We start from the raw sequence: 20,189 nt of genomic DNA on the forward strand, positions 1-20,189 counted from the left end.
TTTTTAAAAAAGTTTTAAATTTTGTATGTTTTGTATTTTTCTTAAAGTATGGTTTCTATCATGCATGTCTTTGTATTGCCTTTTATATAGTGTCTTGTTAAACAGAAGGGGTGACATATCTTTTGATTTCAACAATAGATGCATCAGTTTTGTTTTTAAGAGACATTACTTTGCCAACAAAGGTTCGTCTAGTCAAGGCTATGGTTTTCCCTGTGGTCATGTATGAATGTGAGAGTTGGACTGTGAAGAAGGCTGAGTGCCGAAGAATTGATGCTTTTGAACTGTGGTGTTGGAGAAGACTCTTGAGAGTCCCTTGGACTGCAAGGAGATCCAACCAGTCCATTCTGAAGGAGATCAGCCCTGGGATTTCTTTGGAAGGAATGATGCTAAAGCTGAAACTCCAGTACTTTGGCCACCTCATGCGAAGAGCTGACTCATTGGAAAAGACTCTGATGCTGGGAGGGATGGGGGACAGGAGGAGAAGGGGACGCCAGAGGATGAGATGGCTGGATGGCATCACTGACTCGATGGACGTGAGTCTGAGTGAACTCTGGGAGTTGGTGATGGAGAGGGAGGCCTGGCGTGCTGCGATTCATGGGGTCGCAAAGAGTCTGACACGACTGAGCGACTGATCTGATCTGATCTGATACTTTACATATATATTTTTAGAAATATTATTCATTTATTTGGCTGTACCTGGTGTTAGTTGCAGCACACGAGATCTTTTAGTTGTGGCATGCAAACTCTTAGTTTCGTTATGTGGGATCTAGTTCCCTGAGCAGGGATTGAACCTGGATCACCTGCACTGGGAATTGGGAGTCTCCCTGGACCACCAGGGAAGCCCCAGGTTTTGTTGTTTATTTAATTTTGTCTCCTGTTACTAGAACTCATGATTTTCCAACCATGAGTGAAAGTATATAAACCTCTTTTTATCCTTTATTTCTCCAGGAACGACCTTAGGTATGTTTTAATGACCAGCGGTTCCCTATGTTTAAGGTTATTTGTTGAATCATTGACTATAATTATGTTCTTGCTCACAAGAGCTGCTTGGCTGCCTTTCTGCTCCAGAGTTTATTTTGTATTCTGTTTTAATTTTTTACCCATTAACAGTTATAAACTTGTGATAGGTCATAGACCAGTAAAATCTGTGAAAGAATTTAGTTTTTGCATTTTTGAACTTAATATAGATGGGATAACATTGCATTTTTGAGGATGTATTGCTTTGTGATTTGCTTTTTTCCCTCATTATTACTTCTGAGATTTGTCCATGGTGTTGTGTATAGCTCTGCTTCATTTCTTTTTCAATGATGTTTAGCATTCTGTATTATGAACATACCACAGTTTATCTATCTGTGCTACTATAAACAATCTGGTAGGTGTCTTCTGATGCCCACATGCAAAAATTTTCTCTAATGTATTTACCTAATAATACAGTTGCTATAGGATATGGATATCCCGTAGATAATGCCAAGCTTTCTTCAAATGGTTGTGCCAGCAGCGTATGAACTGTCTCATTGTTTCATGCTCCCCTCAGTATTTGATATTGTCAGACTTTAAAATTTTTTTGCCATGGGTGTGTAATTTTTGTCTCACTGTAGATTTTTTTAAAAACTAAAGTTTATTTATTTTTGACTGCGCTGGATCTTCGTTGCTAAATGTGGGCTTTCTCTAGCTGCAGTAAGCAGGGGCTATTCTCTAGTTGTGGTGCACAGGCTTAGTTGCCCCGAGGCATGTGGGATCTTAGATCCCAGACCAGGAATTGAACCTGTGTCCCCTACATTGGCAGGCAGATTCTTAACCACTTAAGTTGGCCACCAGGGAAGTCCCAGTCTCATTGTCGATTGACTGATTTGACTTTTGGTCACCTTGTAGTTTATGATTGATTGACTTTGGTCTCCTTGTAAATTTAATTTTTTAATTTCCTTGATTACTGATTGGGTCAGATGTATTTTCACATGATTATGGTTATTTGAATTTCTTTCTTAACTACCTGTTCGAATCTTATGTCCATTTTTAAAATTAGTTTTTCTTATTGCATTTTAAGAGTTTTTGTTTGTCTTTAATATTGTTTGGATACTGTTCCTTTGTTAGTCATATGTGTTGCAAAGATCTCCCACCTTGTAGCTTGTCTTTTCACTTTCTTTATGGTATCTTTTGACAAACATTTTTCATTTCAATGTGGGCAAATTTTTAACTATTTCCTTTAGAATTTTGTTTAGGAAAAACTTTCCCTAAAATTGAAGACATTCTTCTATATTACCTTAAAAATTTTTTTTAAAAAACCTTTATAGATGTTTGTCTTTCACATTTAGGTCTTTGAACCAGTTGAGACTAATTTTTGAGTGTGTGAAATAGAAAGTTGGGGCCCAATTTCATTTTTATCCATATGGATACCCAGTTGTTCTAGTATCACATTTTGAAAAGCCTGTTCTTTCTCCACCCAGAAAGCTACTACCTCTGTCATGTATCAAAAGTTTATGAATCTTATATATATATATTTGCGTGCTTAGGCTTGTTTGAGACTCCATTCTGTTCCATTGATCTATTTGTCCATCTCTGGGCTAGTACCACTGTATCTGCTTTATATTGTTCCAGCTTTACATTGTTTTGCTATGTGTAGGATAAGTCCTCTTTCTCCTTTTTCTTGAAGAATGTCATGGTTTTCTTGATATTTTGTGTTTCAGTATCAAATTTAGAGCCAACTTCATCAAACTATACAAGAAAATATGTTGAGATATAATATTTACATTTAATCTGTGTATCAGTTAAAGGAGAACTGACATTTTCATAATACTGGATCTTACAGTTCATGAGCAGTCACCTTAGATCTTTGGGGTCTTTTAATAAACATTTTATAATTTTCTCCATGGGGGTCCAAAACTGTTTTCAAGAAAGTGGGAGTGTGTAGACCAAAAGGAGAAGGATACTAGAAAGTGAGACCGACAAACTTCAGAATGTAGTTAGAAATTGAAAGACATAATTCTTGCTGGTATTTTTCTCCATCTTGACGTTCATTAATATGAAAGCCTATAAGATGAATAAAATCTTAGGATCTTGTATATAACATGATAACCATAGTTGATAACACTATATTGTATAGTTGAAATTTGCTCAGAGAATAGGACGTAAATGTTAAATGTTCTCACACACATTTATGTTATATAGTTAAATATGTGAGGTGATGGATGTGTTTATTAACTTGAAGGAAATCCTTTCACAGTGTATATATACATCAGATCATCACATATACTTTGAATTATCTTTTAATTTTATTTGTCAGTTATACATCAGTAAAGAAAAATTGCAAATTATACGAAAATTTAAAAACACCTGTTTTCATGTTCTTCGTGTTCTTAACCATATCCTAAAACACTCAGATCTCATGTCTTATTGTTAGAAGATGTTGGCTGTGCAGCTTGAACACTTAAAATTTCCCATTTGAGGTATGTCTCCATTACAGAATTTTTCATTTTTTTGTTCTTTCCTTCGACCCTGTATCTGAGGAAGGAATGTCTCTGTGAGGGAGAAGTTCCTCTGGTTCCAGAACAGTTGGAATAATTGAGATTACAGATTCCTTCCTACCTGGATTGTTCATTTAGATTCCCTACAGTTAGCCAGTAGCAGAGGCCCCAGAGAAATTATGCCCAGTTTTATATTAGAAAGGTTAAACCTAATTGATTGATACATCCTTTTGGCTGCATCATTTTTGAAAGTGTGAATTTTCTTGCTTTGACAGAGAAGACCGCTGTTTTACTTGAGCTTCTCTGACCTCCTCTTGGGGATATACTGGCTCACTGAGGCACTTCTCTATGGTACTTCAGCAGCCAATAAGGACATTGTCTGCTATAACCTGCAAGTAGTTGGACAGGTGAGTGCTACTAGACTGGGACAACATCTGGTATGAAAGGCACACTCTGATCTAAATAAGAAGTGAGGGTAACCCATCCTGGAAAGTGGGACCCTTTTATTTATTGGTACACTTTGAAATAATAGCTTTTACTGTTTTTCCACATTAAAAAACTACTTACTATAGAAAATTTGGAAAATATGGAGAAGCAAAAAGGTAATTAAATCCCAGACATAATTACTCTTTAATATTTTATGTATATTATGTATTTTCAATCTTCTTCTCTATAGATAAATGCATTTTAGAGCAAATATAATATATTTATACTCTTTATAATGTGCTCTTATTATTCAACATACTGTGACCATATTTTCATGTAATGGAGTATATGTCAACATCTTTTGAGATTATTGCATTTTTTATTAATATAATAAACGTTGACTTTTAGAAATGCTACATATGATTATATGTAAGTTATATATCTTTCATAGATTTTATCAGTAGATTAACCTATCTAGTACTATCAGTATATAATGTTTCTGAGACTTGGGATGTGAAAAAAGTAGAGGTTAATGTGCAGTCTATACTCACTGCTGGTTACTTCCTCTGGGAGTTGTTGCTAGAGGGGAAATTTGTTTTAATTTAGTAGGAAAATACTAATATGTAATTAGTGATCTGAACTCCGGGTACTAATAATATGTTACCTATCTCGTATGAATTTAAGTATCTTAGAGACATACTTTATTCAGTCCTGCTTATAACCTCATAGATAGGGTTAAGGCTGTATTTTCTCAGGTAATAATAAACAATTATTATATTATAATATTATAATCTTTGTTGTTGTTCAGTCATTTCAGTTGTGTCTGACTCTTTGCGACCCCATGGACTGCAGCCCTTTAGGCTTCCCTGTCCTTCATTCAATTCAGTTCAGTTCAGTCGCTCAGTTGTGTCCAGCTCTTTGCAACCACATGGACTCCAGCACACCAGGATTCCCTGTCCTTCACCAACTCCCAGACCTTGCTCAAACTCATGGCCATTGAATGAGGGATGCCATCCAACCATCTCATCTTCTGTTGCCCCTTCTTCTCCTGCTTTCAATCCTTCCCAGCATCAGGGTCTTTTCCAATGAGTCAGTTCTTTGCATCAGGTGGCCAAATATTGGAGCTTCAGCATCAGTCCTTCCAGTGAAAGTTCAGGGTTGATTTCCTTTAGGATTGACTGGATTGATCTTGCAGTCCAAGGGACTCTCAAGATGATTCTTCATTCAGCACACAGTTTGAAAGCATCAATTGTTCGGTGCTCAGCCTTCTTTAGGGTCCAACTCTCAAATCTGTACATGACTACTGGAAAAACCATACCTTTGACTATATGGACCTTTGTTGGCAGAGTGGTGTCTCTACTTTTTAATATGCTGTCTAGGTTTGTCATAGCTTTCCTTTTAAGGAGCAAGTGTCTTTTAATTTCATGACAGCAGTCACAGTCCACAGTGATTTTGGAGCACAAGAAAATAAAGTCTGTCACTGTTGCTATTTTTTTCCCCATCTATTTGCCGTGAAATGATGGGATCAGATGCCGTATCTTAGTTTTTTGAATGTTGAGTTTTAAGCCAGCTTTTTCACTTTCCTCTTTCACCTTCACCAAGAGATTCTTTAGTTCCTTTTCACTTTCTGCCATAAGGGTGGTGTCATCTGTTTTTCTGTGGTTACTAATATTTCTCCTGGCAATCTTGATTCTAGCTTGTGCTTTATCCAGCCTGGCATTTCACATGAGGTACTCTGTATATGAGTTCAACAAGCAGGGTGACAATATACAGTCTTTGATGTACTCCTTTCTTAATTTTGAACCAGTCCATTGTTCCATGTCCGGTTCTAACTGTTGTTTCTTGACCTATATACCGGTTTCTCAGAAGGCAGGTATGGTGGTCTGGTAAAATTCTCTTTAAGAATTTTCCACAGTTTGTTGTGATCCACAACAGTCAAAGGTTTTACTGTAGTCCATGAAAGAGAAGTTTTTCTGGAATTCTCTTGCTTTTTCTATGAGCCAGTGGATATTGGCAACTTGATCTTTGGCTCCTCTGCCTTTTCTAAATCCAGCTTGTATATCTGGAAGTTCTCAGTTCATGTACTGTTGAAGCCTAGCTTGAAGGCTTTTGAGCATTATCTTACTAGAAGAAAAAAATCTGCATTGGAATCCTGGACCTGATTAACTTTGTGACCTTAGGCAAATACTTCATCTTTCCGAACTCAGTCTCCTAAATCTATAAAACTGTCGCTAATAACAATTACTTTGTGTTTGGCACAGATGTGATTAATGTTACTTTATTTTTTGAACTTTATTGAGCTATGTATTCAAAAACTACATATATTTAAAGTGTACATTTTTAATATATGTATGAAATCATCACTGCAATCAAGTTAATAAACATTCCTATTTCTTTCACCCCTAAAATTATTTCAAGTGTTTTTTCCCTTCAGTTCAGTTCAGTTCAGTTCAGTCGCTCAGTCGTGTCCGACTCTTTGCGACCCCATGAGTTGCAGCACGCCAGGCCTCCCTCTCCATCACCAACTCCCGGAGTTCACTCAAACTCACATCCATCGAGTCGGTGATGACATCCAGCCATCTCATCCTCTGGCGTCCCCTTCTCCTCCTGCCCCCAATCCCTCCCAGCATCAGACTCTTTTCCAATGAGTCAGCTCTTCGCATGAGGTGGCCAAAGTACTGGAGTTTCAGCTTTAGCATCATTCCTTCCAAAGAAATCCCAGGGCTGATCTCCTTTAGGATGGACTGGTTGGATGTCCTTGCAGTCCAAGGGACTCTCAAGAGTCTTCTCCAACACCACAGTTCAAAAGCATCAATTCTTCGGCACTCAGCCCTCTTCACAGTCCAACTCTCACATCCATACATGACCACAGGAAAAACCATAGCCTTGACTAGACAGACCTTTGTTGGCAAAGTAATGTCTCTGCTTTTTAATATGCTATCTAGGTTGGTCATAACTTTCCTTCCAGGGAGTAAGCGTCTTTTAATTTCATGCCTGCAGTCACCATCTGCAGTGATTTTGGAGCCCCCCAAAATAAAGTCTGACACTGTTTCCACTGTTTCCCTATCTATTTCCCATGAAGTGATGGGACCAGATGCCATGATCTTCGTTTTCTGAATGTTGAGCTTTAAGCCAACTTTTATACTCTCCACTTTCACTTTCATCAAGAGGCTTTTTAATTCCCCTTCACTTTCTGCCATAAGGGTGGTGTCATCTGCATATCTGAGGTTATTGATATTTCTCCCGGCAATCTTGATTCCAGCTCATGCTTCTTCCAGCCTAGTGTTTCTCATGATGTACTCTGCATATAAGTTAAATAAGCAGGGTGACAATATACAGCCTTGACGTACTCCTTTTCCTATTTGGAACTAGTCTGTTGTTCCATGTACAGTTCTAACTGTTGCTTCCTGACTTGCATATAGGTTTCTCAAGAGGCAGGTCAGGTGGTCTGGTATTCCCATCTCTTTCAGAATTTTCCACAGTATGTTGTGATCCACACAGTCAAAGGCTTTGGCACAGTCAATAAAGCAGAAATAGATGTTTTTCTGGAACTCTCTTGCTTTTTCCATGATCCAGCGGATGTTGGCAATTTGATCTCTGGTTCCTCTGCCTTTTCTAAAACCAGCTTGAACATCTGGAAGTTCACGGTTCACGTATTGCTGAGGCCTGGCTTGGAGAATTTTGAGCATTACTTTTTTCCCCTTAAATGCATTGTAAATAGTTGCTTTTAAACATACTGGGTGGGGAGAAGGAAATGGCAACCCATTCCAGTATTCTTGCCTGGAAAATCCCATGGATGGAGGAACCTGGTAGACTACAGTCTGTGGGGTCACAAAGAGTTGGACACGACTGAGCGACTTGACTTTCTTTCTTTTACACAGGATTAAAGGAGGCTCCATGACGACACTTGGTTCCTCCTGAACTCGTTTTTCTCAAGCCTTGAGCTGCTAATGGCTCAGCAAACCAATACGTCTTACTCATGAAAATGTTTTTCTTAATAAGCTATATTAATGAACCTCTGTATTTGCTTGGAAATCTGCCTGTCTTCAAGATTCATGTCAATTGTTTTATGGCCAGAGATGACTCTCTTTGTGCCAATTCTATCTCAAAATGCTTGCTAACCAGTATAGAAAGCTTTGCTAAAAACTAACAACTATCTCAAAATGCTTGGTAATCAGCATGTAATGCTTTGCTAAAAACTAACAAGGGGGCACTGTTTATGTCCCCTTCTGATGTCTATGTCAGAAGCTTTCTCTATCCCTTTACACTTTAATAAAACTCTGCTACAGACAGCAAAAAAATAAAAATACCGGTTGGATGTTGCCAACATCTGGCTCATTCCGGAGTTGACGTTTGATGATTATATTCTCCCATGAGAGTCAGTGACATTTTTCTTTTCTTTATATATAGAATGTAATTATCATCTCATCATTTTTAGGCAGTGTTTCAGATCTCAGTCTATTTCTCTAAGCCTTGGCTATGCTGTTTTGGGACTGCCAAGCTCATGCATGGTGTAGGGATTAGGCTGAGACTTATATGGAATCACACACAGAATCAGAGCATCCTCATTTCTGACTCTTATCATTTCTGGGATTCTCCCCATACTTTTCCATACCTTCCTACCTGATGGGAGCCCTTCTCTGGTTTCTGTAGCCTAAAGGATGGGTTTCTATTAGAGTGTTAGGTGCCTACATTGAGCAGCAGCATGATCGGGGCACACCTTTGAGGCAAAACTGTGAGAAAAAGTTTGGGAAACTTATTTCTGTGCAGTTCACCTCTTCACATTTGACTGTCTTCTGTAATCCACTTGCTTTTGTTTACTTTTCACAGTCCTCAAGTAGTTGATTTTTATATTTTTACCAGATAGTTTTTGTTTGTAATCAGTGGAAGGGATGGGCTATAGAGGGCTTAAAAACAGTAGCTTATTTATTTAATGAATTAGTTGTAGTTTTTGAAATTGTGGTAAAACACATTTAACATAGAATTTTCCATTTAACTGTTAAAAAATTTTAGGTTTTGGTAAAAATACATAACAAACTTTAGTATTTTAGCAACTTTTAAGTATACAGTTCAGCAGTATACATTCACATTGTTGTGCAACTATTACCACCGTTCACCTCCAGATATTTTTATTATCCCAGACTGAAATTCTGTATCTTTTAAATAATACCTCTCCATTTCTTGTACCTTCCAGCCTCTGGTAACCACCTATGAATTTGACTACTCTGGGTACCTCATGTGTGTACTAAGTTGCTTCTTGTCTGACTCGTCATGTCTGACTCTTTGCGACCCTGTGGACTATAGCCCACTGTCCATGGAGATTCTCCAGGCAAGAATACTGGAGTGGGTTGCCATGCCCTCTTCTAGGGGATCTTCCCAATGCAGGGATTGAACCCACGTCTCTTGTGTCTCCTGCATTGGTAGGTGGGTTCTTTACCACTAGCGCCACCTGGGAAGCACTGGGTACCTCATATCAGTAGAATAATACAGTATTTGACCTTTTGTGTTAGCTTGTTTCACTGAGCTTAATGTCTTCAAGGTGTATCCATGTTGTAGCATGTGTCAGAATTTCTTTTTTTTTAATTAATATATAATTGATGCATAATATTTTATTAGTTTCAGATGTACTACATAGTGATTCACTTTTTAATAGATTATACTCTGTTTAAAGTTATAAAATATTGGCTATATTCTTTGTGCTGTATAATATATCTTTGTATATTGTTTATTTTATACATAGTAGCTTGTACTTGTTCATCCCTTACCCAATTTTTTGCCCCTCCCTCATCTGTTTTTTTCCACTGGTAACCACTTGTTAATATTCCAGGCAAGAATATAAACAAGTGGTTATAATCCATAGGGTCCCAAAGAGTCACACAGGACTGAAGCAACTTAGCACAACCAGTTGTTTATTTGGTATATCTGTGAGTTTGTTTCTGTTTTGTTGTATTTATTAATTTGTTTTATTTTTTAGATTCCGCATATAGGTAGTAACATAGAGTATTTCTCTTTCTCTGATTATTTCACTAAACATACTTTCCCATTCCATCTATGTTGTTGTAAATGGCAAATTTTCATTCTTTCTTATGGCTAAGTAATATTCTAGTGTGTGTGTTTATTTATTTATTTATATACCACATATTTTGTATCTGTTCATTTGTTGATGGACAGTTAAGTTTCTTCCATATCTTGGTTATATAAGTAATGCTGCTATGAATATTGGAGTTTGAAATTGTCATTTCAAATTACTGTTTTCTTTTTCTTTGGCTATATATGCTCAGAAGTAGAATTGCTGGATCATACGGTAATTATATTTTTTTCAGGAACCTCCATACTGTTTTCCATAGTGGCTGAACCAGTTTACATTCCCAGCTGTTCTAGGGTTCTCCTTTTCCCCACATCCTCATCAACATTTGTTATTGGTGGTCATTTTGGCGATACCCATTCTGACAGATGTGAGATAATATCTCATTGTGGTTTTTATTTGCATTATCCTGATAATTAGCAACATTGAACATTTTTGTGTGTGCCTGTTGGCTATCTGTATGTCTTCTTTGGAAAAATGTCTATTCAGTTCTTCTGCCCATTTAAAAATTTGGTTTTTTGGCTTCTTGATATTGAGTTGTATGAGATATTCATATATTAGCTCCATATTGGATATATCATTTGCAAATATTTTCTCCTGTTCTGTAGTTTGTCTTTTCTTTTTCTCAGTGGTTTGCTTTGCTGGGCGAAAGCTTTTAAGTTTAATAAGATCTCGTTTGTTTATTTTGCTTTTGTTTCCTTTGCATAAGGAGACATCCTAAAAAATATTTCTGTGTCATAGTATTCTGCCTATGTTTTCTTCTAAGAGTTTTATGGTTTCCTGTCCTACATTTAGGTCTTTGATCCACTTTTAGTTTATTTTTGTATATGGTGTGATCATAATAGTTGTTGTTTGGTTGCTAAGTCATGTCCAATTTTTTGCGACCCCTTAGACTGTAGCACACTAGGCTCCTCTGTCCATGGGATTGCTGAGGCAGAAATACTGGAGTGGGTTGCCATTTCCTTTTGCACAGATCTTCCTGACTCAGGGATCAAACCTGCATCTGCTGCCTGGCAGGCTGATTCTTTACTGCTGAGCCACCAAGGGAGGCACTATATGGTGTGGTAAAATGTTTGAATTTCATCCTTTTACACATAGCTGTCCAGTTTTCCCAGCAACACTTATTGATGAGTATCTTTTCACATTGTTTATTTTTGCCTCTTTTGATAGATTAATTGACCAAAAGTGTGTGGTTAATTTCTGGGCTCATTATTTTGTTCCATTGATCTATGTGCCTGTTTTTATGCCAATACCATACTGTTTTGATGACATACCTTTGTACTGTAGTCTAAAGTCAGGGAATGTGATACTTCTAGCTTTGTTCTATTTTCTCAAGCTTTCTTTGGCTATTCTGGGTCTTCTGTGGTTCCATATAAATTTTAGGATTATTTGTTCTAGTACTCCTAGGTATTTTGATAGAGATTGTTGCCTTGAGTCTGTAGATTGCTTTGGATACTATGGACATTTTAACAATATTAATTCTTCCAATCCATAAACATGGTGTATCTTTCCATTTCTTTGTATCATTTAAAATTTCCTTTGTCTATAGTTTTCAGAATATGTCTTTCACTTCTTTAGTTAAGTTTATTTTTTTATGCTGTTTTAAATGGAATTGGTTTTTTTGCTTTCTCTTTCTGATAGTTCTTTATTAATGTATAGAAAAGCAACAGATTTTTGTATATCAGTCTTGTGTCTTGCAACTTTACTGAATTCACCGATGAGCTCTAGTCATTTTTTGGTAGAGATTTTATGGTTCTCTATGTGTAGTATCATGTCATCTACAGATAGTGACCATTTTACTTCTTCTCTTCTAACTTGGAAGCCTTTTCTTTTTCTTGTCTGATTGCTGTAGCTAAGATTTCTATTACTGTTGAATAGAAGTGGTGAAAATAGGCACCCTTGTCTTATTCCTGATCTTCGAGGACCACTTTTCACTGTTGAGTATGATATTAGCTGTGGTTTTGTCATCCATGACCTTTATTATATTGAGGTATGTTCCCTCTATACCCAATTTGTGGAGAGTTTTTTTCATAAATGGATATTGAATTTTGTCAGAAGCTTTTTCTGCATCTATTGTGATCATCATGATTTTTATTTTCCTGTTTGTTAATATGGTATACCACACTGACTGATTTGTGGATATTGAACCATTCTTGCATTCTGGGATAAATTCCACTTGATCATGGTGTATGTTCCTTTTTATGTATTGTTTAATTTGGTTTGCTAATATTTTGTTGAGGATTTTGACATCTAATTTCATGATTATGTTGTACCTTGGTATGGTTTCTTCATGTTTCTTATGTTTGGTTTTATTAAGTTTCTTGGACATGGTGGTTTGTATTTTCATCAAATTTGGAAAATTTTTGGTTATTATTCCCTCAAATATATTTTTTTCCTCCCTTCCTCTCTACTCCTGCTGGAATTCCAATTCCATATTAGGGATTATTAGCCTGCTTGTATTGTTACATAACTTACTGAAGTTTTGTTTCCTTTTTTCAAAGTCTTTTATCTCTAGGTGTCTCATTTTAGTTTCCATTTCTGTGTCTTCAAGTTTACTAATTTTTTGCAGTTTCTAATTCTCCGTATTTTAAATTCCATATATTTTTCATCTCTAGACTTTCAACTTTGATCTTTTTTATACCTTTCATTTCTCAATGTTGTGCAAATGCTTTCCTCTACCTTCTTGGACATACTGAGTATATTTACAATAGTTCCTTTAACTTTTTTCCCCTAATTTTTATAATCTATGTTGTTTCTGGGTCCATTGCTATTGATTAATTTTTCTCTTGATTATGGGCCATAATTTCCTGCCTATCTACATGACTTAAAATATTTTAATACACACCAGATATTATAGATTTTATATTGTTGAGTATTAGGTTTTATATATACATATAAATCCCCTTTAAATTCAGGAATTTTGTCTTCAATGTAGTTAACTCTGCGTTTGTTTGATCCTTTGTTTTTTTTGAAGGCTTGCTTTTAAGCTTAGTTAAGGCAGTAAGGAGCCTGGTGGGCCGCAGTCCATGGGGTCGCCAAGAGTTGGACAGGACTGAGCGACTTCACTTTCACTTTTCACTTTCCTGCATTGGAGAAGGAAATGGCAACCCACTCCAGTGTTCTTGCCTGGAGAATCCCAGGGACGGGGGAGCCTGGTGGGCTGCCATCTATGGGGTCGCACAGAGTCGGACACGACTGAAGCAACTTAGCAGCAGCAGGGCAGTATTTCATGTACAGCTAATTTGGTTTGATTAGTAGGGCCGTACTCTTCTTATGATTTTACATTATTATTCTACAATACTGACATTCAGCCTATGGATTAGGAAGTATTTCCACACTGGCTTATGGAGACACAAACTATTCCTTTAGGGATTCTTTTTTTGAAGATTGTTCTACATACTCCTTTCTGGTGCTTCTTTCTCTCTTCTTCATGGTTTTCTCTCCCATGTGTATAGATTAATACTTAACCAAAAACTTGAAGGTACCTCTGCAAACCTCCAGAGCGCTAGGTCTCTATGTATCTGCCTCTTCTCTGATAATTTGTTTCACATATTTTAGCTGCCTTGGCCTCCATGAACACTGAAATCTGTCTCAACTCACAGACAGCTTATTTCTTTTGGATACCCCTTCACCACACTCACTTTGCCCAGCTGGTTAGCTGGGTTCAATTTGTTTGTTTTTATTTTTTCAGGGATTACTGTTCTGTACTGATTGTTATCCGATGTTTGGAAACAGGGTGTTTTCATGTATTTTGTCCAGGTTTTAGTTTTTTAAGGCTGAGGTGCAAATTCTATTCCTTTTATTTCATCAAAGATGGAAGCAAAAGTTCCTTCTCTTGGATTTTTGTCCTGCTGGCTTGTTGCAATCTTGTCAGCTCTTCATTGTTTTTAAAGATTAAAAAAATATTCATGTTTAGTTCTTTTGAATAGAAAGTTTGGTTTAGATAGCCTAGGCTTTCATTATTAGAAATGGAAATTCTTATGTCCTTTTCTTTATTTTTAAAATTTTTATTGGAGTATAGTTGATTTACAATATTGTGTTAGTTTCAGGTATACAGCAAAGTGAATCTGTTATACATAAACAAATATCCACTCTTTTTTTAGATTCTTTTCCCATATAGGCCATTACAGAGTATTGAGTAGAGTTCCCTGTGCTATACAGTAGGTCCTAACTAGTTAAGTATTTTTTATATAGGAGTCTGTATATGTCAGTCCCAATCTCACAATTTATCCCTCCCCCACCCCTTATTCCCTGGTAAACTTAAGTTTATTTTCTATATCTGTGATTTTACTTCTATTTTGTAAAAAAGTTCGTTTGTACCCTTCTGATATCCTTTTCAATTAAAAAATGAAATAGAAAAAGATTCTATGATATCCTCAGAAAAATAGAACAGTTGACTGAGAGGAGGTGGATAATGTGGTTCCTCTGAACAGTCAAAAGGATAAAATAAGGACGCTGGGACATATTTTAGGTAGGCCTGGGTTGAATTCTCAGACTTGGCCCAGTTTTGCATAATAGAGATACTAGATGGTAAGTTACTAATAGACCAGTAGATAGGATTCTTACAGTAGGAAATAATGAAATAAATTGAAAGAAGCCATAGTGGGACAGGTATGATCAGTTGTTTTGATTTTCATCTAGGTATTGTACATCTCCTCATTTTTCTACACCATCAATTATATCTGGTATTTGTACAAAGAACTGAGGATGAAACCTAGCCAGAGTGCACAGAGGACCTTTTCACTGGTAAGTTTTATTCAGAGCAGATAGTTAAGAACAGTATGCTAAAACAAATCCACATGTCTTTGACAAATTGTTTAGCACTTAGCACTGACTAGGTGAATTCATGGGAGTTAATAAAAGAGAAAACTCATGGAGTGTCCACTCTGTTGACATGATTTCTCTACTCTTTTGCCACCATCACCACCCCTGCTGCCGCCACCACCACCACCAACAGGATTTGATTATAGGAAACATTATTTACAGTATTACCATTCCTGCCTAGTTCCTTTCAGTAAGGGAAATCCTTCTTGGTTCTATGCCAATCCATCATTGCTGTTAAAGAAGACGATCTTGGTGAGCAGGTAGGAAAATGCCCAGCTAGCTTACATGGGATTTGGGTTGTGGGTATTGGAAAGGCAGAGTGTTGTGCTCTGACATGTTTTGTTGGTATGTGTGGGTAACACATACTGGTTTGCAGAAGGGCAGAGGAATAAATGCATGGTAATTAGAAAACAAGATGGATCCAGGAAGCAACTTGTTCCTTCTTTGAGTCACAGAAGAGTTGTTGACACTGTCTAGCATTGCAGAAAGAGAAGAGAACATTTGGTAAATAAGTCAGTATACCTGGATCCTTTTCTTTGTATACATATCTTACATATATAATTCACCTATTTCATGTGTACAATTCAGTGGTTTTAAAAGTAAACTTACCAGGTTGTAAAATTATCATAAATCAGTTTCAAAATATTTTCTTCACTCAGTAAAATCCTTCATGCACATTTACTGTTAAATTTGTTTTCCATACGCTGCCCTGCCCTTGTTGTTCAGTCTCTATGTTGTATTTGGCTCACCCTGCCATAGGCAACCACTAATACACTTTCTGTCTCTATAGATTTTCATTTTCTGGACATTTCATATAGATATTTTATATATCATACAAAATATTTTGGTGTCTGGTTTATTTTATTTGGCATAATGCTTTTGAAGTTCATTCATTGTATATAAGTAATTCATTCCTTTCTATTGCTAAATAGTATTCCATTGTATAGTACTCTTACTTCCTTATTTTTGATTCTTTAAGTAAATCACTAGGTGATTTAGCAGAATACATTTTTATGTTGTTAGCAATGTTCATTTCTTTAACTGTCTTTGTGTGTATTTTATCTTACTCAATTTTCTAGTCATCTTATTTATGCCTTATCCATTCTGTCATGGCTTTTTGAAAGAGAATTTTTGTTCAAGAGCACCATGGAATAAATGAATCTAGAAAGCCTCCCAGCATATTTTTTCCAAAGCCTACAGTTTTAGAACAAATGAAAGTGGTATCCTGTCATGCACATGATTAAATGCAGCAAATGTTTGTTGAATGAATAAGTGGTATTTTAGCATTGTGAAAAGAGCATTTGAAAGTAAATTAGGAGATCTGTCCTCTAAACCTATTTCTGTCATTTATCTCCTGTATGACCTTGGGCACATCATCTTCCTTTCTTGGGCCTCAATTTTTCATCATAAAAATGAAGGGCAGGGGGACTTCCCTCATGGTTCAGTGGTTAAAAATCCACCTTCCGATGCAGGGAACATGGGTTCCTTCTAGATAGGTCTTATATTCAAGGTGCCTTTTTTGATTCTGTCTTATACTAACCCTGGGCTGTTAATGGTTCTGCTGGTCATCTTATACATAGACTTTTACTCCACCTATAAGGTCTGAACAGTTTACACCTTCCTTGATTTCAAAGAGGAGAGGATTGAGCAGTTATTAGAAGATGAAGATTTACTGTGTAATTTCATATTTGCCTTTCTTCTTAAGAAAATTTGTTGTGGTATCCAAATCTTATGTTAAGCTACTCTCTGCAGGCCCTCTTTGTGGCTACTGGTGTATTTTTTAATATACAATAATACAGATAAATTCTCTTTATCTTCAGTGCTAAGGAACTATTCATTTTATTTACTTTTTTTATCAAATATTGCTTAACTGAAGCAAACCTGTTATTGGGAATTTTTGTACTATCAAATAGTAAGTGATGACTTGGTATTATAATATGATTGGCAATATCCTAAGACATTACTCACATTTATTATTTTCATAGGTTATAGATTATACCTGCCGAATTGGTCAAATAGCCATCATTTTGTCCAGGTAAGATTTTTTTTTTCTTCCTAGTGTGGTGTACACTCATCATTCTTGGGTCCAGGTGGGAACAATTAAAAGGACAGAGCTCTTATTTCCATTCATTCTGTCACTCCTTGGTCCTCACATAGCTTTATTGAGTAGGAAGCAACAAATGTGTAATCACTGATTTCATTTTCCCAGGTAAAATAGGCAAGCAATTTGAAGTTACAGATTGGGTTTTAGCCCCAATTCTGCCATTAACTGTATGTGACCTTGAGTGAATATTTTTCCTTTAAGTCTTTTGACTTCTAATTCCTTTTCATATATCATGAAAGCTGTAATAGATGATTTTCAAGAACTTATTCACGTTTAAAACATTGGGTGAGACTCTTTTACTAAACTCAGAAAGGATCTGTATCTCACCTAAAGTGATGGTCACATTGAGTTGATTTTAGACATTGTAATCTTTTACTCCTGGATCTTTTCCAGTTATAGGAATCTGCATATATTAAGCTGGATAAATAACTGCTTAAGACTGTGTTTTGGAAAATTTCTTAGGGAATGGACAGATCACATAGGTCCTTGATAGATTTTTCATTTTGACCCACTTGGTTTTTTAATCTGATCATGCAACTCCCAGAGTGCATGCTTAGTCACTCAGTCATGTCCGACTCTGCAATACCATGGACTGTAGCCTGCCAAGTTCCTCTGTCCATAGAATTTTCCAAGCAAGAATACTGGAGTGGGTTGCCATTTTCTGCTCAGGGAACCCTCCCAACCCAGAAACTGAACTCACATCTCTTATGTCTTTACTACTTTGCCACCTGGGAAGCCCACAGTTCCCAGAGACTCTCTGTGAAAATCTGTTAGGTTTTATTAACCTAGATATAAAATGCATTTCGTGCTTCATTTCAGCAGGAACTTGAAACAAAAGTATACTTAAAGTTTTTGAAGTATTTTTCTTGAAGAAATTAAATGTGTAGGTTTTCATGAAGAGTGGGTAGGGTAATGGTATTGGGAGAAGGATAGGAGAATATTTTGCACAGGGGAAAAGGCATAAAAAAGTCTGAATGTTAGGGTGATAATTTTTTTTCCTCCCAGTCTGATACCTCTACTGTTGATGGTACCTGTATTCTGTTTGGGCAATGTCAGTGAATGTTTCCGCAACTTCAGCCAGAGCCACAGGTAAGTGAGGACAAACCTATCATTTCCATGGTAGACTACACCTATTCTTTTCTATAAATAAAGATGGAAGAAGACTTTGTACATCCATGCTGGCCAAGGTGCTTGTATTTTACATGGGCTATGGCTAGGGGCTATAGTCAAGGCTAAAAATACATTAAGTAGAAATATGACATAAAGTGACTAGATGAGAATGTTTCAGTAGAAGGAACAAGATATTATAGACAAGGCTTAGCTAGATGATAAGTAAAATTGCTGCTGCTAAGTCACTTCAGTCGTGTCCGACTCTGTGCGACCCCACAGACGGAAGCCCACCAGGCTCCCCTGTCCCTGGGATTCTCCAGGCAAGAACACTGGAGTGGGTTGCCATTTCTCACTCCAATGCATGAAAGGGAAAGTGAAAGTAAAGTCACTCAGTCGTGTCTGACTCTTAGCGACCCCATGGACTGCAGCCTACCAGGCTCCTCTGTCCATGGTATTTTCCAGGCAAGAGTACTGGAGTGGGGTGCCATTGCCTTCTCCGTAAGTAAAATTACATACTCATTAACTTTTGTCGCACCAAATAGCTATCTCTCTGGTCTTAAACCTGTAGCAACACTCCTGACCATTGATTCTCTTCCTAGGTGTATCCTGATGTACTCACCACCACCAGCCATGGCTGAGCTCCTGCCTTCTGCCAACACATCAGTCTGTAGCACACTTTATTTTTATGGGCTCATCATTTTCTTGGCCAGCTTTGTACTCAGCTTCTTCACCATTGTGGTACTGTACCTCCCTATCTGCCTTTATGGAAAGTGGGATGGGGTGGGGTGAGGTGGTGTAATATTTCTGGGCCTGCCTGGGAAAGATGTGGTACAGAGGCACTTCTTATAGTCCTAGAACCAAGAAAGTGACTGGTACATATTGATAATTTAATTACTTCCTCAGTTTTTTGTACTTCCCAAGGTCAAATGGTAAGTGGGGAAAAGAGCCTGTATTCATTAGGTGAGAATTATGCTCACTCTAGAACTAGTATGTGCTCCTGTGGATCCTCATGAAGGACCAGACCAAAAAACTAGTGTGTGTCAAGCATATTCTTTATATAGTATGATTTTCTGGAGCACAGAACATGTTCTTTGATTTAATTTTCCAAATAATTAGAGTTTTCTTTTCTCAGTTCTTTATTGAATATAAATTTGCACTTATCCTATATCTAACTGAGTTTAAAGTACAGAGTGGTTATACAGTTACTAAATATTCCTTTGATATCATCAGAATGATGGACAAATAATCATCTGTGGGACAATATGTTATTTATATATAACTGCCTAGGACAAAATCAGTAAGCAAGGAAATATGCCTTTTTATTTGCCAAATCTACTTTTCAGTATCGTTTTCTCCTCTTTACATGCTAGTTCAGGGATTATAAATTATGCTTGTAGACCAACTTTATCCCACAGATTTTTTCTTTTTTGCTAGCATACCTAGCATGTGTGAATGAAATGCAATTGTGGAGTATTTTCTTTGATAATTCAAAAGTAATTTATGGAGGTAGCTTTGATCAAATCAGTGACTTGGTAAAGAAAGCACAGTGACTACTTTATGTTAAAATGGCCTTGATGGTTTTCACTTAGAACTGATTGACAAGAGAGACAGGTCTCCCTAAACATGAGACCCTGGGGATTCCTGTTTGCTCCTTCAGAATAACCCAGACTTCAGTGGGCATTCAGAACTGGCATTCTGATTCTTTTTTAATCAGCAGATGGTAAACTGATTTCTACTAGACATAAATAATCTCAAATCAAGCTTCCGCCTCCTTTTGATTCCTGTGTCTGTGGGTAAAGGAAAATGCATGACTTAACTTAAGGAATTGGGTTATTAACTTAGTGAAAAGTGAAAGTGAAGTCGCTCAGTCATGTCCGACTTCTTTGCAACCCCATGGACTGTAGCCTATCAGGCTCCTCCGTCATGGGATTTTCCCGGCAAGAGTGCTGGAGTGGATTGCCATTTCTTTCTCCAGGGGATCTTCCTGACCCAGGAATCGAATCCGGGTTTCCCACATTGAAGGCAGATACTTTACTGTCTGAGCCACCAGGAAGATCTGGATTATTTGAAAAAAGTTTCAGATTTGGTCACATTTTTTTGTTGTTATTGTTTTATTTGTTTTAGTCACTGAAGTTGTGTCCAACTCTTTTGCAGTTCTATGGACTGTAGCCCCACCCAG

At 37.0% G+C, this 20,189-nt stretch overlaps 1 protein-coding gene across 5 annotated transcripts in view; it reads left to right on the plus strand.

The window, feature by feature from the left end:
* NAA25 (N-alpha-acetyltransferase 25, NatB auxiliary subunit) overlaps positions 1-20,189 on the plus strand; it is a 174,884-nt gene that overhangs the window by 80,962 nt on the left and 73,733 nt on the right. For all 5 annotated transcript variants that reach the window (XM_055550487.1, XM_055550491.1, XM_055550490.1 and 2 more), the window contains 5 exons: positions 3,737-3,868; positions 14,614-14,718; positions 16,782-16,831; positions 17,906-17,989; positions 18,610-18,748. In XM_055550487.1, the coding sequence (XP_055406462.1) occupies positions 3,737-3,868; positions 14,614-14,718; positions 16,782-16,831; positions 17,906-17,989; positions 18,610-18,748 (510 nt within the window). The remainder of the gene's footprint in view (positions 1-3,736; positions 3,869-14,613; positions 14,719-16,781; positions 16,832-17,905; positions 17,990-18,609; positions 18,749-20,189) is intronic.

This window comes from Bubalus kerabau, chromosome 16 (assembly GCF_029407905.1).
Source record: "Bubalus kerabau isolate K-KA32 ecotype Philippines breed swamp buffalo chromosome 16, PCC_UOA_SB_1v2, whole genome shotgun sequence".
Taxonomy (NCBI): domain Eukaryota; kingdom Metazoa; phylum Chordata; class Mammalia; order Artiodactyla; family Bovidae; genus Bubalus; species Bubalus kerabau.